The sequence below is a fragment of the Malurus melanocephalus genome, unplaced genomic scaffold, assembly GCF_030028575.1.
Source record: "Malurus melanocephalus ecotype Western Australia unplaced genomic scaffold, MMel_1.1 scaffold_59, whole genome shotgun sequence".
NCBI lineage: Eukaryota > Metazoa > Chordata > Aves > Passeriformes > Maluridae > Malurus > Malurus melanocephalus.
This window is the reverse complement of record NW_026623291.1, coordinates 1,778,114-1,805,492: the sequence shown is the minus strand read 5'-3', so window position 1 is coordinate 1,805,492 and position 27,379 is coordinate 1,778,114. Positions and strand designations below refer to the sequence as shown.

General features: G+C 47.7%; 1 protein-coding gene across 2 annotated transcripts; it reads left to right on the top strand.

Moving 5' to 3' along the window:
* The first annotated feature begins 4,426 nt into the window (after positions 1-4,426).
* Positions 4,427-27,123, top strand: CSNK2A1 (casein kinase 2 alpha 1). Of its 2 annotated transcripts, XM_057366036.1 has the most exons (14): positions 4,427-4,533; positions 16,287-16,482; positions 17,504-17,615; positions 18,516-18,617; positions 19,032-19,082; positions 19,783-19,842; positions 20,487-20,570; positions 20,973-21,083; positions 21,898-21,999; positions 22,898-22,998; positions 23,688-23,836; positions 25,054-25,140; positions 25,778-25,930; positions 26,783-27,123. In XM_057366036.1, the coding sequence occupies exons 2-13, from the start codon at positions 16,382-16,384 to the stop codon at positions 25,891-25,893; spliced, it is 1,176 nt and encodes a 391-aa protein (XP_057222019.1). In that variant the 5' UTR covers positions 4,427-4,533; positions 16,287-16,381; the 3' UTR covers positions 25,894-25,930; positions 26,783-27,123. The 2 variants fall into 2 exon arrangements, with proteins under 2 accessions (XP_057222019.1, XP_057222018.1); XM_057366035.1 differs by having other exon boundaries at positions 25,778-27,123.
* Positions 27,124-27,379: the final 256 nt, after the last annotated feature.

Here is a 27,379-nt window from a genome sequence, read left to right as displayed (position 1 = left end):
TCCTCTGTAACAGCCCTGGGTTCCAGCATGTCCTAGTGCAGAAGCTGGGCACCCAATAACATTAATACCGGAGTTGTGGATTCCAGCACATCCCAGTCCTGGAGCTATGGATCCCAACATGTCCCAGCACTGGGGCCACGGGTTTCAGCACGTCCCAGTGACAAGCCTGTGGGTCCCAGCACATTCCAGCCCCTCCCAGCACCGTGAGAGGGAAATAGTGACTCAGAGCTGCCGTCTGGTGGGAGCCGGGTGCCCCTTTGCCCCGTGTGGGGTGAGTGCTGTGGCCACTGATCGCCCACGGCCGCCGCCAGCTCCCCGGCAGCCRCAGCCCCACACTGAGCCCAGCCACGCTCCCCTCCCATCCTCTCCCCTTCCTGCGTGCGGACACCCTTGGAAAGGCTGTTGGCCGCTTTCTCTGAGACAGGAAGGTGTCCCCGAGTCTCAGGAAGGAAAAACACTCAGTGCTGAACCCACAAAGACCGTCTCTGAGGGGCCAGGGCTGGAGAGGCTCCAGGCCTGACATCACCTGGGAACTGGAACCAGAACCGCAGCTGCACTCCGCGCCTGGTATTTTTTTTTCTTTAACTTGTGTTTTTAAACTTTCTTTTTATAGATTTTTATTTTATTATTTTTTTTCCCCTTTCCCTTCTCCATTCCCCTCCCAAATATTTCAGCCTCCCTGCAGGCTGGGCAGCCAGGCTGGAATGCAGCAGGGCTGCACCCGCGGGTGCTGAGAGCTGCCTTGCTGGTGGGACAGATGAGGCTGGGTCTGGCCAGGCAGGAGCTGCTGGAGCCATGGGCAGGGGKCAGGCCAGGGCTCACCCCTAGTGACAGGGGCCAGGACCTGATAGTCCTTGGTACTGCTGTGCACCAGGGCTGCTGGAATGGGACCCATGCCCTAGCATGGACCCAGGAGGGTCTGTTTGGCCATGGGGTGTGGGAGGACAGAGGGCACAGGGGTCAGGCAGAGCCTGTGGTCCATGGGCAGTGCTGCTTTCCCAACCCACCACCCCCAGGATGGGGCTGCAGGGTCAARCCATGTCTGAGCCTGAGTCAGCGGAGCAGAGGAGCCGGCCGGGGACAGAGGACACAAAGGCAGATTTTGGGCCCAGGATCCAGCCCTTTTCATTCCTTGTCCTTTCTGCCTGGCTCTCCCTGAGCTGCCCCAAGAGTGGAGGCTCATGATAAATACCCCAGTGTATCCTGGAGCAAAGCTCAGTGTCTTGTTGCCTGGAGAATCCTCCCTGTGACAGTGACAGCCATCCACTGAGTGTCACAGGTCACTCCCTCACTCCCAGCCCTGTCAGCCCCCAAGATCTAGAGAGCAGGGAGTGGGGACAGGGTGACACCCAGGGCAGGGTGGAGAGAAGGATCAAGGAGGGATGGGAGTAGGGGGGAGAATAGGATGGGATAGAGTAGGATAGGATGAGATAGATGAGGATAGGATGGGAGGGGGTGAGCAGACCAAGGAGCAGCAAGTCCTCCAGCTTGGGCTGCTGGGCAGTCCCTGCCTCCCCATGCCAGCAGACCCAGACTGTACTGACCCTCCAGCATCCTGCCAGTGTCCCTGGGAAAGAAACTGGGCCAAGGGTCTATCTGAGACCTTCAAGACACCTGCCAGATCCTCACCATCACAGGGGATTCACAGCAAGAATGTCCCAAGGTCCCACAYATCCCAGGGGTGCAGTGGACGCTSCTGCAGAGCTGCCAGCACCCTGCCATGTCCCCTCCACGCACCAGACCCCTCTGAAACGTTCTCCCTGCTGGGACCTCGTGCCGGCTGTGGTCCCTGGGGACACGGGCCCCGCAGCAGGGACAGGGTGTGAGGCTGTGGCGCGGGGTGAACACCAGGTTAATCTCCTGCTGGAGCTTCCCTCTGCAAACAATAAGACAATGCCCGGCCGGGGCCGCCTGCGTAACCAGCGGCACGGAGGGGAAGTTGTAATATTTGGATTTAGCACTCAGTAAATTAAGGAAGAAAAAGGAAAAAGCGCTGGGGGTAATCAGAGCAGGGCTGGCCCCGTGCCCTGCCCCACGGCCAGCGGCTCTGGGGGCTCAGCCCAGCCTGGGGACAGCAGCTCAGCAGGGCCAGTGGCTCTGAGTCACTGAGGCTGGGACAGGGACACATCTCTGAGGGACAGGCAGAGGATGGGCATGTCCCCACCATGGGGACAGCAGCCTGGAGGGTCAAGGCTCAGATACCCAGCATTGCTGCGGGCAAACATCTCCTGCCACAACAGAAAAGGGATCTGGGCCAGGAGGTTATTTTAATCCAGAGCTCTTCATGGGAAATAAAATCCTGTTTCTGCAGCTGGGGTGGCTGGGCAGGAGTGGGCCCCAGGGGGCCATCACCTTCCGCTGGCAGGAGGCGGCAGGGGGTGACAAAGGAGGGGGCTGTCCCAGGGTTGCTCCCCTGCACAGCCCCTTTCCTAGCGTGAGCCCTGCAGTGGTGCCAGCTCCCCAGSATCCCACGGCAGGGCCCACACTCAATCAAACAGGCACCGTGGCTGGAGATRGGGCTCTGAGTGGGGATGGGGAAAGGTCTCACTGCAGGGGACCCCTGAAGATGCTCAGGGCAGGGACAATATTGCAGGGAGAGCCTTAACCCCTCTGAAATATGGCCTTCCCACACACCGCAGCCCCACTCCCCTCAGGGCTGCCCYTGCCTGCCCTGGTCCCAGTGGGGTGAAGAGGGCAGGGGCACCCCAGGGAGACAGTTTTGGGGGGCAGGGCTGGACCAGGGCTACCCTGCAGGGTCTGAACTGGGGTCTTGGAAGGACTCCATCCCACCTTGTGCCGTGGGAAGCCACTTCTCCCATTTGGTGACCCCAGRGTGGGGTGTGGTGCAGGGCTGTCAGGAGGGCTGGGGCAGGTGGGGGAGAGGTGATCAGCGGGCAGCAGCAGCACGGGAAGGCCTTTGGCACCGTGCCGCGCTCCAGGAGCCCATTTCCCCAMAACAGGGGCCGTTATCAGCGGCAAATCCTCCGAGTGGTCCCATGGGGGACCTCCAGCCCTTCCCCCCACCTACCCCACCGCTCTCCCGCTCTGGCCCACGTCAATGCCGCCGCGAAGGTGTCGGAACAATCGCCTGACAAAGAGCTATTTTTAGGGGCCGGGGCTTGGAGCGAGGATACGGCCCGGCTGCTGACAATGGGGGGAAGGGGGCCGGGCTTCCCCCGTGACCACTCGGCAGCAGAAGGACCTGTAAGATTTCCTCGATGACCCAGGSCTGTACAATACAAGGAAAGCGCGAGAGGGAGATACCCCCGCCAGGACGAGCTGCTCCTTTACCTAATGGGAGTGACCYGGGGTGAGGGGCTGCGAGGTTTGGGCCAGCGGGCTCCCCTGGGGGAGACTCCCACACCGGGAGGGAAGTGGGGTGAAACCTGGCCCTGCTCAGCTTTTCAGGAGGGTGGGGTGGAGAGAGCCAGGCTGGCTCCCTGCTGAAGGACATGGGGAGATCTGGGGGGAGGTCAAAGGGGTGCAGACATAGCTCAGCACAACCCCCTCCCCTCCAGGTTGGCTCACAGCTCAAACCTGGACGTGGTGGGAGGACAGTGATGGGTCCAGAGCTGCATGACCCCAGCTAGCCTTGCTCAGAAAGTGCCATGAGCCCAAYATCCTGCTTAGGCTCAGCCTGAACTTGGATGCCTTTCCTTCCTCTTCGGGGTCTCCTCCAGCTCAGCCTGGCCAGATGGGTCGATGGACCTTCTGCTTTGGCTAGTCCTTGGGGAGAAAAGGGATGTCCCGGGCTGCACGGCAAGAAATAGGGCTAAAAAGGTGAAAAGCAGGGAGCGAAGGTCATGGGGCACCGGAGTAGGTGAGGATTTGGCCTGGTTGCTGGACCGGCTGCCGGTTCAGCACAGGGATGAGCCCCTTGCATGAACCGCGCCAGAGCCCCCACACCCCGGGCGGSACCCCACCGCTCTGCAGCAGCACCGGGAACCGGGAGGGCTGGAACGGGGCCAGCAGAAGGGCCGGGAAAGGGCTGATGGAGAGGCCAGAGCAGGGCTGGAGGACGGCCGGACAGGCTGTGGAAAGGCCGGTAGAAAGGCCGTGCGAAAGACCGAGGGAAGGAGCGGTACCGGTGCCGATGGTAGGGCCGGGGAAAGCGCCGGTACCGGAGCCGCTCCGCAKGCTGCAGTCGCCCCCTGGCGGCGGGCCCCGCGCACAGCCCCATAGAGAAGCTGGGCCCAAGCGGCCGCCGCTCACGGTCGGGCCTCCTGCCGGGGCCGCGGAGGCTGRCACGGAACCCACAACCTCCCTGCGGCTCACGGGGACACATCTGGACACGGARCGGGAAAAATCCCGCGTCCTCCCCACACCGCCGCCACCATCCTGGACTACAACTCCCATAACTCCCCGCGACGCGCTCCACCTTCCCCTGCGCACGCCCCCGCGGCGCGTGGCGGGGCCCGCGCGGTTTCCGTTTCCGGCGCGCCTCGCTCTGGTCCCTGCGGCGGCGGCCGAGCCTTGTGCCTCCGCCATATTGTCTGTGTGCGGCGGCGGCGGCGGCGGCGACGGCCGCGCCAGGTACCGGCGGCTCTGGCGCCCACGCGGGGCCCCACGGCAGYGGCGAGCGGAGAGGGCGGCGGGGGGGAGGCGCCGCTGCGCCTCCTGTGCCCTTCCGCCCCCCCGCCGCGCGCGCGGTGTGGGCCGGGGGGCCGCGGCCGCCCCTCAGAAGAGCGGGGCCGCGGCGGCGCTGAGGGGGAACGGGCAGAGCGGGCGGGCCCGGTGCGGCGGGAAGGGCAGGRCCCGCCGCCTGCTGCCCACGGAGGGGCTCCGAGTCCCCGGGGGGAGCGGGCAGGGGCTGTGGAGGGGCCGCCCCGCTGCCCCCAGCCTGGTCCGGGGCCGTCCTCGGCCGCGCAGGAAGGGCAGGGCCCCGCGRAACAGGAGCCGTCCCCTCCCCCAGCTCTGCCAGCTCGTACGTTCGGGCCGTGTAGGTGTTATTTACCTAAAATACTCGGTTTTGCCTCTTCTCCGCCCTGCCCGGAGAAGTGGGGGGATGCGGAGGGGTATGGAAAGGCCTATTTGTACTCGCTCCCACCCCCGGCTGCGCAGGGACTCTGTTCTGGGCCTTTCTGGGTGGAGGGGAAGGTCGTTCTCACGACTTTCCACACCAGTCTCTGGAAGYAGTGGTGGTCAGTCTTGCCCCGCTGTAATTTAGTTAATTGTGCCTTGGGACAGAGAGCTGTGTGGCTGTTGTTAAAATGTGGTTTGTAAGAGAGGGGTCAGATAAGATTATGGAACCTATGTGCGTCAGATCACTTTATTCTTTTTTACTAAGGGCTTTRGGTAAAACCAATAAAGTTTGGATTGTGAATACTCAAGGGAAACAGAGGGGCAGGCATTAATCTGTGATCTCTGGTGATCAGTTGCAGGACCTGAGGGAGTGGCATGGAGCTGTGTGCAGGGTGGTTTAGGTTGGATATTAGGAAAAGGTTTTCCACCCAGATGGTGGACGGAGACTGAAACAGGCTTCCCAGGGCACTGGTAACAGCCCCAAGCTTGCCAGAGCTCAAGGAGCATTTGAACAATATTTTCAGGTGCAGGRTGGCATTGTTGGGGTGTCCTGTGCAGGGCCAGGAGTTGGACTTGATACTTGTGGGTGCTTTTCAGCCCTGGTACCCCTGAGAGGGGTCTGTAATGGTTTGGGGTTTGTGTTGCTCAAACCTGACCCTGGGCTGGGGCCTTGGGGAGCTGCTCTTGCACTGACCCTCAGTGCCAGGCTTTGAAAGTGGCATCTGTCTCTGGTGAGGGCTGTGCCATGTGCTCACCTGGCTCCTCATGGAAGCTCAGTCCTTGGTGCACTCTGCAAATGAGTTGRGAAGAGTTCCTGCCAGAGGGGACTGGGCACAGTGGCAGCTGTTCAGAGGAAAGCAAGTGGACACCCAGCATTTCTGCTTGGGGCTGGGAGTGATTCCTTTGTTCTTTGAACACGCTCTCTTTTCTGAAACAGARTTGCTCAAATTATTCAGACTCAGAGTTGGRGCTTGTGCCATCCTGCCAGCAGACYTGGGTGTTGGATGTGAATTCAGCATGGATTCTGGGTGCATTGTCTGCTGTGGCAGAGGAATGACTCTTCATGTGGTTGCTGGTTTTGGTGTGATGTAKAAAAGGGCGAAGCTTCTGCTAGGAGAGGAGAGAGTGAGCTTGGGAAGATTCAAGGCAAGATTTGGGGAAAGTGTGACGCTTCATCATTTCCTTAATTAGCCCTAAAACTAGGGTTAGGGTAATGTTCCAGTTCCTAGAGCACATTCTCTGTGTCTGTAATTGGAAAATGAAAACTGGTACTGGGATGTCCARTCCCAAGTTCAGGGCAGGCAGTGCTCTGACCTCAGGAGAAGATTCACCTGAACTTTGTGGTGCAAATTCCCGTTCTCTTTGGATGGCTCCAGACAGGGAAGGGCTTATCATAAAGGTCCAGACCTTCCCCTGAGCATGAAGAACGTCCATCTTTGGTGGTAGGCAGTGATCCTTCCCTTCCATCTTGCCAGTGGGGAGAAATTTCCTTTATTTCATCCTTCTCTGGTGATTTACGGCAATACCTGGTAGTATAATTTCTGTTGTTAGTGAAACCTGCTGTCTTCTTGTTCCAAGTGTGTGTGGTGGTAGAATTGGGTGTACATGTCCTGCACTCAGACCAGAGAGTTTGGCCAGTCAGCTGCTGCCCACGGGAAGTAGAAACGGGGCTGAGGAAGGAAACATCAGCCCTGAGGTGAGGAAAGGAGCGTATTTTGGCTTTGGCTGCAGCAAAGGAGCAAAAACCTATGCAGCTGAAGATGTGGGTGASGGGATGAGGCACAGAGCATGGACAAATGTAGTGAGAAGTAAATGTTGGAGGAGAAAGCAGAGATTTCCAAGTGGGAGGTTCAGAACAGGTGTTCTGGGTTTGGCAGGGCTCATGGGTTCATAGATTGAGGGAAAGTGAGGCTTGTTGGATGTTGGGAATGTGGCTCTTCGTAAAATTGGTACTAAAATTGGCAGTAGGTTCTAGCACAYGTGGAGGAAATTGGATCATGGAATGTTGCATGACATTAAGGTTGTTCAGGTTTGTGCAGGAGCAGTTAGTGGTCCTTGTTTGCTTGAAAAAAACCCTGGTGAGATATGAGAATGAAGATGCAAACCTGGGGTTGGGGATTGCTGGGGAAAGACTTGGTAAAATACCATTTCCTGAAGGTGAGACATGGAAAAAAACCCTTAGTGTTTGATACTTTGGGCATTTTCAAGTAATGCAGATAAGGTTAATCAGCATGGAATGTGTTGGAAGTAGGAATCTCTGTGTGGATGGGATACTGAAAGGTGGTTATGGATCTGTGGAGTTGTAGAGAAAGAAACCTTCTGCTTTGATAAAAGGAACATGTACCCACTTTTCCCAATTTTATTAAATRGGAGGGTGTCCTTCTACTTCCATTTCAATTCTTCTCCATTTTCTCCTTACAGAACTAATTTTCTCTTTTTGTCTTTCCTCATGTCCTCTGAGGAATAAGGGAAAGGAAGACAGGAGAAGCAAATGGGTGACATTGTGGTGGTGTGATTAATTTCGTGTCACATTTCTGAAGAGGCAKGGATTTATTTCTGGGTTACCAGACCTGTCACCTCCACCATTCCTCCATTATGGAATTGCTGTTTTAGAAACTCTGTGGATGAGATTGATGCCATCTTAGATCTTATTGTCCCATACGGGTCTTAAGAGAAAAAAACCCTACAAGATTTTAAGATCAGGAAGGACTGCCTTGATTCAGTCTGTCTACAAACATTTGTTGCAAGACAGCTCTTGGATAATTTTTCTAAACTTGGATATCTCCTTCCAGGGGCTTCCAAGAGCTGACTTCCCTGGAATTTATAGAATGTAATTGGAGAAAGGGAGTTCTCCTTTGAACCTGAAAAAACTGCTTGGAGGAGGAGGCTGCAGCWTTTTGAGCTGGTGTTAGTGCTGTTGCTGCAAGAAGAGTGTTTTTCCAAGCATGCTTTTGGCCCCTTTTGCCATCAAGGTGCCAAACTTACATATTGGTAGGAAAGATTGATGAGAAGTCGGATTGTTCATGTGGTCATAGGATCAGTGGTTCATGGATATTTCCTGGTCAGGAGTCAGCAGCCTAGAAGCAGCAAAATGAGCCTGGCACAAGTCTCACCTGCTCCTGTGTTCACACTGTTCTGGACAAATGTTTTTATTATCCATTTCATGYTACTGCTTTGGGAGGCTGAAGAGCAGAAAGGAGGCTTGGAGTTCTTTGTCGACTTGGTACAACCACAGACTCACATTTGGAAGATTACAACTTCAATAATTAAAATTTTCCACAGAATTTGTTTCTGACATTTAGGTTATGTCCTCCTTGCTGAGTTCTATTTTTTTAATGAATATTGCCATTTACAGGGGGCTAGTTTCTAAAACAGGCTGTCCAGCTCCTGTCCATGTAATGGCTGCATCACACCATGGCAATTTATYTCATGTGAATGGTGAATAAAATATGTGCTAGATGGAAAACAATTTTTTAGCCAAGGCAAGAGCCTGGCTGCAGGTTTCCTGTTGGGTAGTCTTGAGTGTTAACAGCAGACCTAGAAAATTGACGTTACTCACTTCATTTTTGCAGAGAAGTAGGCTCTGCCCTTGCACCTTCTGGAACAACCAAAGGCTAAATTAGTCCTCTTTCAATTAAGCCAAGTGCAGGGAGAATCCAGCRTGCTAACACAGAATTACGTGCCAGAACTTGCTTTCCCTGAGTGGTAAAGGTCCTGCCCTGGTGGAAAGAAGTGGCCCCACATCCTTCTGTGTGTCCAGGGAGCCAAAAAGGTGCCTCTGCCTGTTGTTACCAAGCCTTTGGAGAAGGCATTTTCTCAGGGCATATTTGCACATGCGCATGTGAGTTGTCAGAAAGTATTTTTAGTGTTCAGAAAATGGATAAGCGTGGACTCACACAACAAATTAATTTCTAGTCTAGAAAAGCAAAAGCTCTTGCAGTGTTTTTTGTCTTCCAGCCTTTGTCACAGGTTTCTCTGTTAGCAGTGTGCTGTTGAATTCCAGCCTTTCTTCCACACTTGGTTGTACTCCAGAAGGAAAAAGARGGCTTTTTGCTCACTCTGCAGCATCTAGATTAATTTCAATTGAGTTTACAAAATAAGTTACAAGTTTTGGCACAGTGGCTCTACTGGGGGCTTGCAAGGTGTGAAGGAGAGTGCTGATTGCTGGAGTTTATAGCTGTTTTTTTCCATATAATTCTTGGAATGGTGGTAGCTAGTTTCATCTTGTGTTAATAATGATGAATTTTTTGAGAATTATGTCAGAACTTCACTTGCTGGCAGGAGTTTGCATCGTGTGCCTCTTGCTGAGCCTGCTGGATGCTGGCTGGATGATGGAGATGGCTTGTTATACATTGCMTGTTCCATGGAACAGCTGATCACAGGGATTTCCTGAAAAAATAGTTACATGCAGTGTCCTCTGGTTTATCCTTTGGCTCTGATAATTGTTCCTGCCTCTAGGAATTGCATGATCAGATCAATTAAAACTCTGTAACTTTTACAGATCATTGGTACTGGTCAGTTGAGTTCTGACTAAATCCYTCTTTGCGTGAACCATGGGAGTCAAATTAGCTGAACGATTGGCCTGGCAGTACTCTGTGCCTACTAATTAATGAGGAAAACAACTGTGTCACTTAGCAGCAATTAGGGAGGTAGAACTTTCCAGAAGATGCTGCCAGTGGAACCTGATGTCAGCTGTGAAGAGCCTGTAGTGGTGCTGAAACATTCCCCTCTGTGAGCCTCCAGGAAAAGTTCCCTGGCGTTGCTGTAGTTTTGGTGACTGGAATACTGTCCAAAGTTCCAGCAGTAGATTTAGTTTTGTTAGTGCTCTTGGAAGAAAAGGAACTGCTTCCCATTAAAGTCTTTCTTGGGCTTTAGGGCAGACCTAAAGGGATATTCCTCCAAAGAAAATCCCTCTGCCTTTCCTGCAGTCCCTGCTCAGCCTGAACTGTCAGTTTGAGGAAAAGGTGCAAGCAGAAGAGTTTTRCCATTGGTTTCAGTTTGGTGTGTGTGTACAGACAGGTTATTTTGGTGGTTCCTGGTTATATTGCAGCCATTTTTATCAGATTGTTTCAGGAGTTCTCAGCACTGGCAGTAAGGGTATCTGCTGGGTTTATGGGAGGCTGGCAGCAGTGGCAAGAGAAGCTGCAGGCATGGGAAAGGGGCAGAACCTGTGCTCTGGTGCTGGGGCTTGGGTGTCTTAATGGTGTTGTGGCTACACGGCCTCATCCAAGGTCAGCTTTGGGGTCTTTCCCTTTGCTCCATGTGCTGTTGACTAACTGAGGTCTGAAAATATGAGTGCTGATGATTTTGGGAAGTTGTCTGGTCTTAGAGAATCTCTCATGAGATGGAATGAGCAGCATTCCCATCCCTGCTGCTGGAGGTAATCCTGGTGGTCTGCCACAAGTCCACATGCTGTTGCCAACATTKATATTTGGCAAAGGACAGGTGTCCAGCCAGGCTGAGATGCTGGAGACCCACAGAGGGTTCCTGTGAGCACTGCTAAAATTCAGCTGTTGTGGATCTGAACAAAAAGGAAGACAAAGCGTGACAGACCTTCTGCCAGGAGAGCGTGTGGCACCAGAGCCACTGCCAGGGCATCCTGGAGAGTGACAGACGTGTTAGACACTCCTTTCTGAGTTGGGAAAGTGGGACAGTGAAGTTTTTCCCAAGACTGTGCAGAGTATCGTAAAACATAGAGTTACAGTAAAACCATTCCATGGTTGGTCTTGTGGCTTCCATATAGATTGTGATCCTCTTTACAGGGGATGAGTTCTTCATTGGCAGGAACCGTGAGGAATTCAGGGAGAAATCAGTGGAGCTGATGAAGGAAGAGCCAGTCTAAATTTAGGATGTTTCTAGTGGAGAATTACTCCAAGATGTTTCTTCCAGCATAACTAAACCTGTCAACTGCTTTCCCTACAGACCAGCCATGTTTTGTTTTGAATTAATTACAGCAGTTCATGTTTCTTTTTTAAGGGAATGTTGAGGTTGTTACATATCATGATTTGTTATTTCTCCACAGTTGGACACAAMCAGCTATTTAAAAGAAATCTGGGAAATAATTTTGGTGGAAGATGCAGTTAAAGCAAACTGTGCTGTTCAAAACAATACCCAGAGAAAAGTTTGATTTCAAACCTGAGCTCTTTTTTTTGTAACTCCAATTTTAAAATCTACTTTTCCATTGATATAGTCACTTTAATAAGTAAATGATCTTCAAGAAAGGATGTAAAATGCCCGYTTTGTTAATCCAGGTTGTTTCTATTTTAACTATAAAATCATAGAAAAATATAGGTTGCAAGGGACTTCTGGAGGTCATTTGTTCCATACTTGCATTGCTGCAGTTTCAGCATCGTGAGAACACACAAATCAGGTTTCTTTTGTGAGGCAGAGCATATTTTTTTACAAAGTTGATGACTATTATTGCTTTTAAAGGTAAGCTGGCTGTTGATTGATACTGACTTCCAGCAGGCTGTGCTGTTATATTTAGCCATGCCTTGATTTTTTAATTTCAGTGATGTCTCTCCAGTATTAGATATTCTCCAAAACTGTGAAGGAGCAAGTGCTCTTCCCTGGGAGGATTACAGGGCTATGTGGGCTATATGAAGGAAATCRTCATTAATTTTATGTGATAATTGTCATTCTTTCTCACCCTAACAGATCACATTTTACACTSTTTGATTTTAGAGGCTGGGTTTGAGCCTTCTGCTGTGAGAGGTAGTGTCTTGCTTGCAGTTGTAGATAAAAGAAAGGGAATAGCCTTTCGATTCCAGACTCTGCACTGTAATTCTGCTCTTCTCCACTGACAGAGTTTTTCTTCTCTCACAACAAACCCGCTGCTGTCTCAGCCTGTTTACAGTCTTAGGCTGGCACAATCACCACTGTAATGAGCTTACGTGGGGAAAGTAGAAGTGAGAGGAAAGTCTCTAGACCTGTTTGGCCAATCTGTCCACCTCTGTTTCTCCTCGAGAGGAAGGTGATCTTGTCTAGGACAGTCTGTCGGGAATTCATAAAGCAACAGAAATGTTTTCTTGGCTTTTCAAATTGCTGCAGTTCAGGGCCTGTCTTACTCCTTTGGAACTGCTGTGGGGTCGCTGAAGCCAAGTTGAGGTGGGTCAGTGGGAACAAACAGGTTCATGTGGTGTTGAACGAGGTTTGCTGGGTTCACTCACTGTCTCTGGATGAACTTGGATCTACCTGCCAGTGTACTGCTCACACTGAGGGCAAGGCACACTGTTAGCAGCTTCCACAGGGAAGCCAGTGTCAAGTGGTGCTTGTGTTCTTGGGTGCATTATTTATACTCCAAACCTTATCCACAAAGGTCATCACTTGGATAGCACTTGCAAGTTCCTTGGGACACCAGTCTTCTGGGAAGCTCTTGGCTTTCAGTTCACTGGGAGGCTGTAGAATTGCTGCATCATACTGATGCAACTTCGTAGGTTTAAAGTTCTGAGTGAGTAACTGAGAGAATTCAGTGCCAAAAACATCTCCATTTAAAAGGAGACCAAAAAAAAAAGCCAGTATCTCAGTTATTCTTGACTAAAAAAAAATACTGCACGTTTTACTAAAGGCGAAGTAGGTGCGTTTCTCAGAAATTAATCTGCATGGATTTCTTAGCCGTGTTTTGTTGCAACTTGCTGTAAGTGCATGCATCTGGAAAGACAGTGTAGGAAATTCCTGTGCTGATTAGAGTAGGTACTGGAAGTATGGGCTTCACAAAATACTAAATTCTCTATGGGGGCATGGGTTGCCCTTAGAATTAGAGTGCGTAGTAAGGATGATAACGTATCTTTTTAAAATGAGGTGGTTTGTAACTGGTTTAGATTAAAATGTTTTAAAAATCAGGTTCAAAGTGACCATTTGAGAGGCTTTTTACCCTTTTCTTGAACTTTAGGCACGAAACATCTTAAGCTTGCCAAGCTGTTTAGACAACAGGCTACTGTTAGAAGGATTCAAATGTTTAAGAACTGATCTTTTTTTAATTWGTAGGCCTTCCAATTAAAAAATTCCTATATGGTGGCAGCACAATTGTTTTTGTCTCTGGGCTGGGGCTTTGGGCACTCCTGTGGAGTTGTCTGTCAGCACGACAGGAGCTGTGTTTGGCTCTGTTCTTGTGCAGGATGAGCAGGGTCCTGTGGGTTCCTCTTGTTAAGGCTGCTGTGTAAGAAATTAGCTAATTATCAGTTTGATAATACTCCCARCGGTGGTTTTGAGAACAGGCCTATGTGGAAAAGCCAGCAGTGAAACTTTGGCGTGGTGCTCCTTTGCTGTAGCTGCCGTGTTGAACCCTGTTGGGTGGTACCTGTCCAAGAGGTGTCATCCCAGATGCTGAATGAGAAATCCTACTCTGTGTCCTTGCACAGGCAAGCCTTGGCAGTGAACAGCATGTCAGGCTGTAGTTAGGAGCTTTCTCTTCCYCTCTCTGACCTCTGGTATGTTGCCTAAAAGCTCATGGTTATTTCCTGGTTAAACACTTCTCTACCAGGGAAATCAAAATTTCAGTGTTGTCTTTGGAGATGCTCAAGGCTACACTGGACCATGATCTCACCACATTTACTTTGATTACTTGATGTTTAGCAGACTCTYCCAATATAAATTATTCTATGATTCTGTCATTAATGCTGGAATTAATAAGTGACAATATTCTGTTTAGATTCTGCAGAAATAGAGCTCATCTTTTATAACAAGCTCAGGGCACTTCTCTAGGTGCAATTGCTGCTCCTACTGTAGGTTCTCCTGCCTTAAAAGTGCAAGCTCAACTGACGTTTGCATGTCAACACCTGTCCCCATTATCTGTCCTTATTTGTGTCTTCCTTTCTGCCAAAGAGCTTGGATCCACTGTAAAATATTCCTCCTCCAGGGGCAGTGAAAGCAAAATCTATACAAATTCCTTGGCAGTTTTGAGCAGAGTGAGTGAGCAGCTTTCAGGAAGGGTAAGTTTGTGTATGTCTATAAGTTTGTTTGCTTTAAAATTAAGTTATCTGTGCAGACTCTCTCCCCTTCCTGTGAAAGGAACAGCAGACAATAATACCTGCCTTCGTAAACAGACATTGTGTGCCATTCTTAGAAGCTACAGTTGATGATTTCCTGAAAAAGCCRTTCTCTGAGCAGCCTGTTACAATGTGCTGCTTGAGCTAGGCTAGTGACAAAAAATAGCCACTGTGAAATTTGATCTATCTTTAGATAATGTGATTGATTTATTTTTTTCTTTTTTTTTTTGTGCTGAAACTGATCTTGCTAAGCTGGGTGAGGGGAGCAGTCACGTGTGCTTTATTGATACTGGATTGTGCTTAAAATTAAAATTGCTAAGTCATCTGAGGCATGTATAGGTTCAGTTAATTCCTTCACAAGGAGTATTGGGCAGGGGAAATGGGCCAGTGCGTCTCCTGCCAGAAGCACATGGAATGAGGAGAAACAAAAACACAGTGATTGAACTTCAAAATCTAATAAATTTCAGTGTACTAAACTGTTCTAGTAAGGTTGCATGCTCTGGTAATGCCTGGGGACATCTAATTTCTAAGTGTCTGAGTCATGCCACATAAATGCTTTGAGGTCTTAAATGATTGCTGCCTCATCTTCTGAAATTGTATTTTGTGAGAGGACTAGCATTTTGTCCAGGAATGGATTTACTATATTTTTAGGAATGCTTCATATTCTTCCATTAACTGGACACATGGCTGAAGTGCTTCATCCTGCTTTTATTAGTCAAAGGCCTCAGTCACCCTTCCATTGTAGACTTTGGGATAGTGCTGTGTCCCTGTTCAACCTTGGGACTGGATTACTGCAACCCTGTCTACCTGAAGGTGCCATTAACACCGCGTGTGTGTCAGTAGGTCAAAAAATAACCCAGTGCTCCATTCTGTCCCACCTAAGGAGACTTTGTCCATGACAGAGTCTTTGCATGCACTTCTGCCTCTGGATGCAGGACCAACTGCTGATCAGGTTGTGTGACCCAGTGAAGGACATCAGATCTGTGTCCTCCAGATCTACCACCATCTTCACAGCCAGTGGCTCTTGCTGGGTCCTCACAGCAGCTGAAGTGCTGGAGACCTCAAATAAACACCAGGACTCTGCCCATAGAAGAGGATTTTGCTTATAGAGTTTTCTGGTGTGATGTGTCCTAATAGCTTAAGCTAACTGCTCTGAGCAGATTTCTAGGTCTTCCTCATTAATGTGTGATTATTYGCGCTGTTACTTCCTCCTGCAGTCTGGCAGTTGCCCATTTTCTGTGAAGGGATAAGATTGGCATAGGAAATAAATTAATTTAGGTAATAGTGTTGCCCACTGTTTGGACACATACACAGGGCTGTATGGCCATACCATGTGCTACACACCAAACAATACTTTTCCATGCTCCAGTACAGCTCCCTTCCTTGTAAGTTCTTTTGAAAGCTGACAAGAGGATTCTTGTGTTTAAACACCTGAAAAGGTGTTAACTTTGCCTTATGAAAGTTTGGAGAGATGCAAAGGCACCACGTTTATTTTAGGTACGATAATAGTGATATAAAACTGTAGTGAGCTACTGCTGTCTTAAATATTCAGACATAGATGATCAAATATTCATATAATAAAAATACAGAATATTTGACTCTGATACACAGTGACTTTGTTTTGAGGGATTTTGGCTTGTCTCAATACTGATAAAACTTGGCGTAAGATTTTCAAAGATCAGGTTGTAAGGAGGAAGGATTGGAATTACTTACCCAATGCTTTGGGCAACCAGAATGCAAAGGAACATCTTCAGATTCTTGCAGCAGTGCATTTCTTTTATGTTTGGATAAAGCACCATAATCCAACACAGATTCTTCCGTCTTTTGGACAGTCAGATTTAATGTCTTGACGGTAGGAAGTTGTGAGTAAAGCTGGTTCCCATCCCAGCAGAATTGATTTGGTTACATGGGATGGCACCGGACTTGTGATGGAGGTGAAATTGCAGCCTATGGCTGTTGCTTTCACTCTGGAGTCAAATGGTGGGAATCTGTCTGCAGACACAGAGCACATGGCATTTCTTTCTTTTTGAAAAGTTATCTCTGCAGCCAGCAGTTGGAAACAAGGTGCTGAAAGTTGCAAGGTCAGCGGGTTGGTTTGTTAGGGGGCCAGTCCTGTGTGAGGGAGAGCAGACAAATGGCTTTCAAGCTCTGACAAGTGATCCCAGGCCTGTGGCTGGGCAGGCTCCAGCCTTTCYTTTGCAGCAGCTTTTAATGATTAACTTAAATACTTTTGAAGTACCTTGAGAATTTAACCTCTGGTTTATATTCTGTCTGCAGGTGGAGGAATCTGAGGCCTTTCTCCTCTGTCAGCATTGCACAGACCAGGTCGCCTCTGATTTCACATCTCATTTCCGCCTGCCAAGCTGTCTGATATGTCGGGACCGGTGCCGAGCAGGGCCAGAGTTTACACGGATGTGAACACACACAGACCCCGAGAGTACTGGGACTATGAGTCGCATGTTGTGGAGTGGGGGTAAGTCTCTGGGCTGCTTCTGGATATCCTTGCACTGGGTTCAATCCTTGTGGATCCTATGTAGTGGTACTTGGGGAGTTCAGGCATCTGTGCTGCGTCTTTGTCATGCTTCTTGGCAGATGTCAAGTGAAAGGATCACAACTTCCCTTTGTGTTTTGTATAAAAGCGTTTTATAAAAAACCTTTAAATCCCCAGTTGTGGAGGAATGTTTGTAGCAGGTTCCTTAAAAGTTTGAAGAATTTTTGCCAGGTAGTCAGGAAACATCCCCTTTCAGAGGGAAGAAAATCTTTTTCTGCAACAATCCAAGCAGTCCTGAGTGCAGGGCTGAAAAGAAGTGAAAAGTCTTTCAAACTGGAGTTATTGCTGACTTGGATGAGTAAAGAGCCTCCACAGACTTAAATAGGTACATACTATTTTGTGACTTGTTGCTCAGCTCTCTGTGAGWGCCTGGAAAAGACATGGCGGCTTCTCTTTGAAGGAAGGAGGTCTAAATTGAGCTCATGACTAAAGTGTCCCAGAATCAGRCAGCAGTGGTGGCAGCTTCATAGCTCTGCATTCCTGCTGGGGTATGGAGGGCTCAGACAGTGTTCTGCCCTCAGCTGTGCAGTTCCCAGTTTCTGGAATGTACACAGTCTGAGCATAAGTACTACTTTGTGCCAAGACTGTTTTTAAACAGGCTTGTGCTTAGATTTTTGATCTTACCGACTTTGTTGAATTTTACACCAGCAGTATACATGGAAACATGGAGCTTCCAAATATCGAGAGAAAGGATAGTTCAAGTTGGCTAATGCTGAAATACATAGTCAGGCTTTCAATCCATAGTTAMGGATTGAATCTGTCTTGGGCAAATAGAAGCTCCCTGTTTCTTTCCTAATTCTTAAATTATCCCATTCAGGAGAGGTAAGGCAATAGGTGATCCCCTTTGTCTGGGAAGTGAGGCGCTGATTGAGTGTTAAGGAGCTTTGTAAATTGTGGTGGAAATGACTGAGCCCTTTGGAACTCTAACCTTTTCTCTCCACAGAAATCAAGATGACTACCAGCTAGTTCGAAAATTAGGCCGGGGCAAATACAGTGAAGTATTTGAAGCCATCAACATTACAAATAATGAAAAAGTAGTTGTTAAAATTCTCAAGGTGAGCTGGGGATTGGGCAAAAGATAAAATCTTTCGTGAGGCCGGAAAGGCTGTTTGATRTTTTAAAACTGAAATCCTTAAAGCCTGGCTTTGGAGTGTCACTCAGTGAAACAGGCCAGCATTTTGAGCCTCCTGATATAAGCCCTGCACTTGGTTATTAAGTCAGATTTCTGCCTATAAGGAATTAGGCTCTGTCTTAAAGAAGCCCTGATGTGCAACAGCATTTTATTTGGAGCTAAGCAACACTTCAACAACTGACTACAAACTTCTCAGCTTCTTCAAGTGCCAGCATCCTGGCAGAATGTCATGGGCATGGCCTTCATTTAATGACCCTCAGGTAGCCCATGGACATCTCATAGTTAAACATTTGCCACATGCCAGTTAAGAAGTCTTGAGAGTATCACAAAATCACAGAACTGTTGCGGTTGGAAAAACACTTTGAGATCAAGTGCAGCCAGCACCCCAGGTGCCACATCTACATCTTTTAAATCAATTTGAGGATGGTGTCTTCACCACTGGAGCAGCTTGTTTCAGGGCTTGACAACCCATTCTGTAAAGAAATTTTTTCCTGATACCCAACCYATACCTCCCGTGGCATGACTTGAGRACATTTCCTGTTGTCCTATCAGATCATGTTCAGAAAGCTTCTAACAAAAAAKGCMATCTTTCTGCCTCTCMTTCACATGGAWTTATTGTCTGTAGCTGTCAGGGTTGTATGGTTGAAAGGAGACAGCAGATACTTGAGCCCTTATAGGTGTGATGCATACTCAGGTTAAGTTGCAAAGGCTCTGATGTATTTTGCTGATCTGCAGTCACCCGRGTGTTGTCATCTGGGTGTTGAGTTATTAGCCTCACTTTACTGCAGTGCTTTATCTTACACTTTGGGTTTTTATTCTTCAGCCTGTTAAAAAGAAGAAAATCAAGCGTGAAATCAAGATCTTAGAGAACTTGCGAGGCGGTCCCAATATAATCACCCTTGCAGATATAGTAAAAGATCCTGTGGTGAGTATGGGAGGAACTCAGAGGGTACATAGGGGTTGTGGGTGAAGTTTCTCCATTTGATTTCAGCTCTGACCTGGCTTTTTGTTTTCCCCTGCTCTTAAATCCTGCTTTTGAATTGACTAATCAGATCAGCTCTTAATCTGATAAACTTCTTTTAGAGGGCCCTTCCCCCACAGGTCCCTCCAGCCCCTCACTCTGTGAGGAAGAGATACCAGTGAGCTGAGACAAGTTAATGCGCTCTGCAAACAGTGCTGCCAGGGGCTGTGGGCTTTGGCTGTGCTCTCTCTGAGTGGAATCATAAGTACATTCAAGGCAGAGGGGTTTTGTGCAGTTTTAGGAGAAAAAATTATTTAATTCATTATCCTTAGTGGAAACGTATCTCATCATGACTGAATGCTTTTCTTTCTGTTTCAGTCTCGAACACCTGCTTTGGTTTTTGAACATGTAAACAACACAGACTTTAAGGTACAGTGTGGGCTGTGACTTCTCTTTTTCTGTTWGAAAGCTACTTGTACTGTTTTTCTGGGGAAAGGATAGTATGTAGGGCAGGCAGATTGTTGAATCTTTTTTTTTTTCTAGCATAGGAGATGCCTTTAAAAGTAAATACAGTTGGGACGGAAGCTTGTAATTAGTCCATCAGTACAATTTTTCCACAAAAGTTAATGGGATGAGAATCCAGATTCCAAGTAGTAGCAAATGAATCTGTTACCCTGTGGCCCACCACTGCCTGTCTTTTTGAGGCATTTTGCATTTATGTGTACAACTATTTATTGAAACCACTTTAAATGTAGACAACTGTTTCTATGACCTTTCCTACTTCTGGGAATAGGGATTTAAGTGTTTCTTTGTTCCCTTCCTACTGAGTGCCTCAGGAGAAGAAGGGCTATGCATTGCCATCCAYCCTGCTGATGGTGGGTGGGTACAGCCAGAGGGAGATAGTGACCAGAACCAGGATGTGCTGTCTGAGCAGAGCTGGAAGTAAACTGTGTATGGGATTTGTAAAGGGAGAGGAGCAGACCGATCAGAGTAACTTGGGAAACTTGGGACTATTCCTTCACATGGGTTTGGAGAATGACAGCAGAATAGGGCTGAGTGTTTTGGATTGGCAGGGATGTGATGGATTTTTGGATGTTGAACACCGACATGATGTGTTTGTGTCCCACAGCAATTATACCAGACATTAACAGATTATGATATTCGATTCTACATGTATGAGATTTTGAAGGTAAGTTGGTGTTTCACTGTTTTGKTGGTTTATTTCTAGTATTTGCTCTCAGCTAATCCTGTAGAGRTGGTTTTCATGTCACTGATGATAGTGGCATCGTATCACTGAGGGAAGGAAAGAGAGTGCCTATGGAAGAATTGGGCTAAAAAAGGCCAAATCAGTATTGATTTTTCAGCCATGTTTCTGCAATAAGTTCTAGTCCTTGGTTTGTTTTCTTTTGTGGCTAACAGAGCCTTTCGATGCATTGAGATAGCTTTACATCCTATATCAGTGGTACATGTGGTCTCTAAAAACAGAAAACTGAGCTGTTTCTGGCTGGATTAATGCTCTAATGTAATCTGAGTCAAACGTCTTTGTCCATTCTTCTGAACCAATTAATTTCTCCTTAGTGTGGAGATGGGGGGATCATATAGTGCCTAGTGACTGTGCTCTTAGGGACTCTGAAATTTCAGTTTTTATGAGGAAACACATAGTGAAATTAAGATATTTGTGTTGCTGAACCCTCCCTTTGAGAGGGGGCTTCAGAATCTAACACTGGACAGTCTTGTCATCCAGTTAGAATTGATATATGTGGAGTACTGCTGGATATGGTTGAACTTGAGAGGTTCTTGTGACTCCAGCATCTGTTTTTCTTTCACCTGCAGGCTCTAGATTACTGCCATAGCATGGGAATCATGCACAGAGATGTCAAACCTCACAATGTCATGATTGACCATGAGCACAGAAAGGTAGTTTGGGATGGCTGGGGGGCAGGGAGGGGTCTTGCTTTTCTCTTGGCATACTGGGATCCGTTTTGGGTACTCCTGTGTAGTGGTATCCAGTAGACCTCTTTGAGGGGGACTCTGCTTTCATGGTGTGGAAAAATGTAAAATGAGGTTGTTATATTCTGCATTTTGAGGCTTTAATGGGTCACATGTAACCCACGGGCAGGGTTGTRATGAGAGGTATTTTATTTAGGCTGGTTGGTGATAGGGGCTTGGGGAGCATATGTAACCAGATACTCTGATCAAATTAATTGAAAATGGAAGACATGTAAATTAACTTCAAACTAAGCTCACCAGTGTTCTTCAGCCAGTGGAATGTTGCAACATCCCTTGAGCCTTTTTTTCTTTGTTTTCTACCATTTCTAGCTTAGACTAATAGACTGGGGTTTGGCTGAATTCTATCACCCTGGCCAAGAGTACAATGTCAGAGTGGCTTCCAGATATTTCAAAGGACCTGAGCTTCTTGTAGATTATCAGGTAAGAATTAGCAGGACTTCTTACTGACTTTTATATGGAAACTCAGTGCCATTTCAAGGTAATAAACCCAAAATTCAGATGTCTAGAGAGTTGAAGCTAAAGACAGTCTGTTCCAAAATGTATGGCAGAAAGCAGTGGCTATARAGCCACTGAATGAAAGAAACTAATGAGTAGTTTCAGAACCTGAGGAAGAGCTGCAGAACTATCATCATGGATMTTGGAATACAAATGTTGAATGTTTTTTTAGCCAGGCTGTGTTTGCAGTAAGGTACAGGAATGAAACAAAGCCCCTGTAGGAACAGCGAGTACTGCATGAACTTCTAAATTAAGCTATAAAAGCATCCCTGTATCTGATGGCACTTTGCATTATGGAAATCACAGTGTTCCTGGTGACTTTCAGACCATGCTGGTTCTGGAAAAAGGCACATCCTTACCTGCCCATGGACCCTGGGGAGTCCACACCTTTTGTTGCTTGTTGCAATGCTTCCTTTCCCAATACACATTTCTCAGTGATGTATAACACTGGGAGTCTGCAGTGAAAATAGAAGAAAGCTCTGATCTTTAATATCCTGGCAGAGAGGGATGGAACTAGGATACCTGCTGTCCTGCTAATTGCTGTCTCCCARTTTGAGTAACTGGAACACTGAGCTGAACAGTGATTTAGGGATGAAGCTACATGAAAATAGTTCAGTTGGGTTCCAGCATAACATGGCKGTGTTCATGTCACTGGAGGGAGGGGGTGGACCCTGTTAGTTTTGGAAGTCTGTTCTGCTTAATTCATTAGAAATTGAATTGTCCTTCTGGTTTTGTACAGATGTATGATTACAGTCTGGATATGTGGAGCTTGGGTTGCATGTTGGCTAGTATGATATTCCGAAAGGAGCCTTTTTTCCATGGCCATGACAACTATGATCAGGTGAGAGCTGGTCATGTACAATGTCTGTTCTCTTAGCACCATGAAGGTTTCCTGCTTAGGCTTCTATCAAGTCATCCAGAGAATTTTTAAGCCTTTCTCTAATGGCTTCTTTGCTCAGTTTGAAGCCACATTCCTTTTCTCAAGTGTGCAAGATTATGTAACCAATTAAATAGAAATGGATTTATAGAGCTTTGTTCTTAGGAGCTCCTCAGTAGGTGTCTGGGAAAAGCTGTAGCAAGTTATATTAAGGCTGGTGTGTTCTGGTACATAGTTTGACTATTCCTGAGATTATGTTATGTGGAAAGCCCCTACCSCTATTCAGTCTCCCTCCACTCTGTATAGAAGCCGTGAATTTGGTACAGGTTTATATAGATTCTGAAATCTTTGATGTGTTGCCTTTAGGCCAAAATTTTTATATTTAAACCTTTATCATATGYTCAACATGTGACTGCCATGCAAATATTCTGGAACAGGGACCTTTTATTCTCAAATCTTCATTCTGGAGCTCTCTGGGGTGGTGTTTCACCTTTCACATGCAAGATCCAGAGTTTCTGCTTTTTTGACCAGTTATTCTTGCCTTCCCCTCTGTTGGTTTTGAATATTTTCTTTCTGCTAAGGGAGTTAATGTTGGAAGGAGTCAACGTTAAGAGATTTTCAGGTCTGTGGGTCCCTCCTGGCTGCCTTGGGGTACTGGGCTCTGGCTGTGAGTAGAGGCATGTTCCTGATGCCTGGGAATGTGTGGCTGGGGAAGCCAGAGCCACAGGATGACCCTGTGGCTTCTGATTGACGCTGCTGAGACCATGTTCAAGCTCCCAAGGGAATGTGCTGCTGTATCTTCATGCGGGCTCTTGTATTATCATGCCTTCACAGCAGTGACTGTTTTTGTGTTTGTTCCCAGCTGGTGAGGATAGCCAAGGTGCTGGGGACAGAAGATCTGTATGACTACATTGACAAATACAACATTGAGCTGGATCCACGTTTCAATGACATCTTGGGCAGGTAAGCCAAGATCTGGAGTCTCTTTGGTAGACCCAGACAGCTGCAGCTTTGTCATCAGASCTTGAAATGAACAAACACTTGTGGGAGAAATCAGAGCCAGAATTCTGGAGAGCTGTCACTTTGTGCCTTCGGTCCCTTTTGCCAATGCTTTCCATACTCCTTTRTATGGAAATGGACCTGAGGAAAGGTTTTTAAATGTCATTCAGGCAATAGAGGAACTACTGGAGCAGAAAGCATGAAGGGCAAATGCTCTCAGTCTGGGGGAAAAAAAAACCCAAATTGTGTTTCTCAGCATTACAGTGCAGAAAGTCAGGTGCTGCTTACAATGACATTTATATGGGTTTTTCCACTATTTTGTGTGATCCTAAAACTAAAGGAACTAATGTTGGGGCCATAAGAGCAGTACCTGGAATTTTAGTCCTGTAATCCATTCTGAACATTAGTCCTGCTGCTTTCAGGGTCGTACCAGGGTGACTGTGGTGGCTGAGGTGGCCGTGCTGGGGCTGTGATGGCTGTGCCACCACGTGGAGACACGGTGACACTGCTTCATGTTCTGGAATGTCTCAGCCCCACAGCTGCCGCACAGAGCAGCGGCCTCTCCTCAGGGCTGGACATTCTTGCTCCTTAAAAAAATGAGTTTTRGCACTGCTGTCCCCTGCCTGGCCTAATTTGGGTCTCTTTTCCCGCAGACACTCCCGTAAGCGATGGGAGCGCTTTGTCCACAGTGAGAATCAACATCTGGTGAGTCCAGAAGCCCTGGATTTCTTAGACAAGCTGTTGCGATATGATCACCAGTCACGACTCACAGCAAGAGAAGCCATGGAACACCCCTACTTCTGTAAGTATCAGCTGCTGTCCTCAGAGTTCTGTCTCTGGGAAATCTCTGTTGCCATGGGTTTTGTAGATGGGAACTGAGCATGGCAACAATGATAAGCCTGGTCTCTGCAAATAATTGCACCAAATCAGCAGATGATATCAAGAAAAGTCACCTAAATGATGTGATTTTGGGTTGCTTTCAGCAAGTATGCATGGGTTCCTGTGTTTGGATAAACCCAGAGAATTCTGGTTTGTTGATGAACRGGCCTTTTACTTCCTTTTATTGCTAAATTGCTTAGCTGCTGGTATATTCAGATCTTGGTTCTGCAAGTGAAAATGTAACTTTCACTAGTAAATGTTTTTAAATGGTTGCTGTTTTTCACAGATACTGATATTTAGGGGTTTGAAGCAGCTGCAAAATACATAATGTCAATATTTGCTCAGGTGGTTTGTTCCAATTTTTTTTTTGCTTTTGTTGCTCCTGCTGAAGGGACCCCTTTAATTAACAAACTGTTCATCTGTGCTACACCTGTTGGAAATATCCCAGGGAAATGTTTTGCAGTTATGAGTGTTAGAGAAGCCAAAAGTTGGGAATGTGAGAGCTGGACAAACAGTTAATTAACTTGTGTCCACAAAAAGATAYGGGTTGTGCTGAGCTCACCATGAGGAAAGGCAATGTTTGGAATTCCCTTGTCTGACATACAAGGCCTGGGAGACAGGAAAGGGTTGTCCCTGTTCAGGTGAGAACATTATTTACATGCAGCTGGAAATAAAGAGTTAGTGAGTAAGCTGGGATAATGGAAAACAACAAGTTCCAGTGACACTCCTGACAGCTCAGAGGCTGCTGTGAGATGTGGAGAAAGAYGTGGCACATGATTGTTATTAGTGATAATCTTTCTCCTTGCTACGCCCATATTCTGGGTTTGGCTTTCTGCAATTACGCAGTTGTTTAGAACAGAAAGATCAACTTTGCCATATCCTTCAGCTTTTCCTGTCAGACAGTCATGCTGAACCCCAAATCACATCATTTAGCTGGCTTTCCCCAATATCACATGGTACCTTCTGGAGTGCTTCCCACTGGAGCTGGTGGAAATGCCTGTGTTTCAATAATGATGGTTGATGTTATTTGACACAGGCAGAGTGCCAGGACTGGCTGGGCACAGAGGCCAGCCTGGCCTCAGTCTGTGCCTCAGCAGCTCTCTGGCAACACAGCACTTACAGGTAGTGTGTTCTTCCTAGATCCCATTGTGAAAGACCAGGCTCGGATGGGCTCATCCAACCTGCCGGGTGGCAGCACTCCTGTCAGCAGTGCGAGCATGATGTCAGGTCAGTTCTACCAATTCTTCTTGGTGCTTGGTGTGCTAGAGCATTTGTACATGTGGGGTRGGTGAGAGGGTCCAGGAGGGAGAGTTGAGCAGGTGGGACGTTGGGCCATCTCCCAGGACTGGGGGACAAGGGCAAGGAGAGCTGCGAAGTGGGTGGAGAGCTTGAGTAATAAGGCCTTGGGCAGCCTGACCTGTTTTTCTGGTCTCATTTTAAAAGTGCATTGCAGTTGATTTTCTGGCAGCAGTTTGAAGTGAGTACTGTCCGCTGGCATAGGTTGCCCAATCCCTGGAATTGTTAAAGGCCCAGGTTGGACAGGGCTTGGGGCAGTCTGGTCTAGTGGAAAGTGTCCCTGCGCATGGCAGGGTGGTTGGARCAWGAGGAGCTTTAAGGTCCCTGCCAACCCAAACCATTCTGTGATCCTGCCAATCTTTGCCCCTCAATGACACTCAGGCGTGTGGCAAATCTGTGCCCTTCCCAGCGCTGCAGACAACAGTGACAGATCTTTAATCTCAGCTTATTTTGGCAGCTCTGAAAACATAACTGACCCGCAAAGCTACCACTTGACTTCAGAAGCTGAGCTGTCCTGAATAGCGGTGCTCTGTTTTCACTCTAGTTCCTTTTTACCCATCTCTTCCAGGGATTTCTTCAGTGCCAACACCTTCACCCCTTGGACCTCTAGCAGGCTCACCCGTCATCTCTGCCACCACCACCCTGGGGATGCCGGTTCCAGCTGCTGCAGGCGCCCAGCAGTAGTGATGGGCTCTGTCTCCTGCTGCCTGAGCTGAGTCAGGTGGGGAAGAGGTTTCCCCCTCCACCTCTCCTCAGGACGCAGCTCATGTCTGGCAGGGGAAGGGAGGGGATGAACGCTTTGGAGACACCGTGTCTGAACTGTTGCTTGTGGATTTATAGTAGTTCAGTCATTATATACAAAATTATTATAGGCTGATTTTTCTTTTTTTACTTGAACTTTTCGTAACTCAGGGGATTCCCTGAAAATACCTACAGATGGAATACTTCTTGGACAGTTTTTCTTTCTCCCCCCCCCACCCCTCCCAAAAAAAGAAAAAACAAAGAAAAAAAAAAAACTAACTCTTCATGTAATAACAAAGATGAATCAACAGCATTTCCAAGCTCTTGCATCCTGCTGGAAATCTCTTCTCTTCATGTTCCCACCATTATTCCTCCATGAGCCTACACCTTGGGGAATTGTGCTGTTCTCCAGAGACTACCAAACCAAGTCTTCATGAGGCAGGGGAGGGGATCTTAAAGTACCACACTGGAACCCCATGTCCTGCATATGTCCCRGCCAGGGTACACTGAGGAGACAATTCCAGTAGGGAGAGGTGGGATAAGCTTAAAAGGAGTAAGTGCAGATAGTGTCCAAAACCCTAATTGGATTGGATAATGTCTCCTTAGGAGTCAACCAGAATACTAACTCACCCCTTGCATGTAATTTTAGTCTTAAAAATGAAGTTACTGATCCAACTAGAGTCCTTGCCACCTTGTGAGACAGGTGCTCCTGTAGAGTAAGCCCTGCTCTGATCAGCCCCTTTCTCACAGAGGGTTCTTCCAGCCGTTGCTTGGCTTGGATCTCTGGAATTAGTTTGTTATTGGGTATATTGTTTTTAAATTGTTTCTATAGGTTTCGAGCTGGTGGCTACTTAAAGCTGGAAAAATCAGACTGCGCCAAGTCCGATCCCACATCTTCACCCACCATCCCCTCCCTCACGTGCCATGTGGTGAGAATACCAGTTACCTCACAGTCTTGTAAATATGCACTGAGAGGAAGGAGCGAGGAGACATTAACTTAAACTGAAATGGTAGATCAGTAATTGTGGACAAATATTATCATTGACAACGGAAAAGCACCCTTGTTACAGCCCTGCTATCCCTTGCTGTGTATATATACTTTGTCCTTCATATGTGAAAGATCCAGTGTTGGAATTCTTTGGTGTAAATAAACATTTGGTTTTATTTATCGAGGTTAGATTTAAGTTCCCTGTGTAGAGGCCTCCCTGGGGTGGTCATACACTGACACAGCAGTGGTGACAGCCACATGTGCCCTGGGCAGGCCATGTCCCTGTCACACCCATGGGGAGCAGTGCAGAGAAGCCTTACACAGATGTCACAAGCCAAAGTACCTCCTGGAAGAAGGATCTTTTGCCATAACAAAAAACCCTCCTCTTCTGTCTCAGCCATGATGGTGGGGAACTGAGATGATGAACCAGTTCTTAGGTGT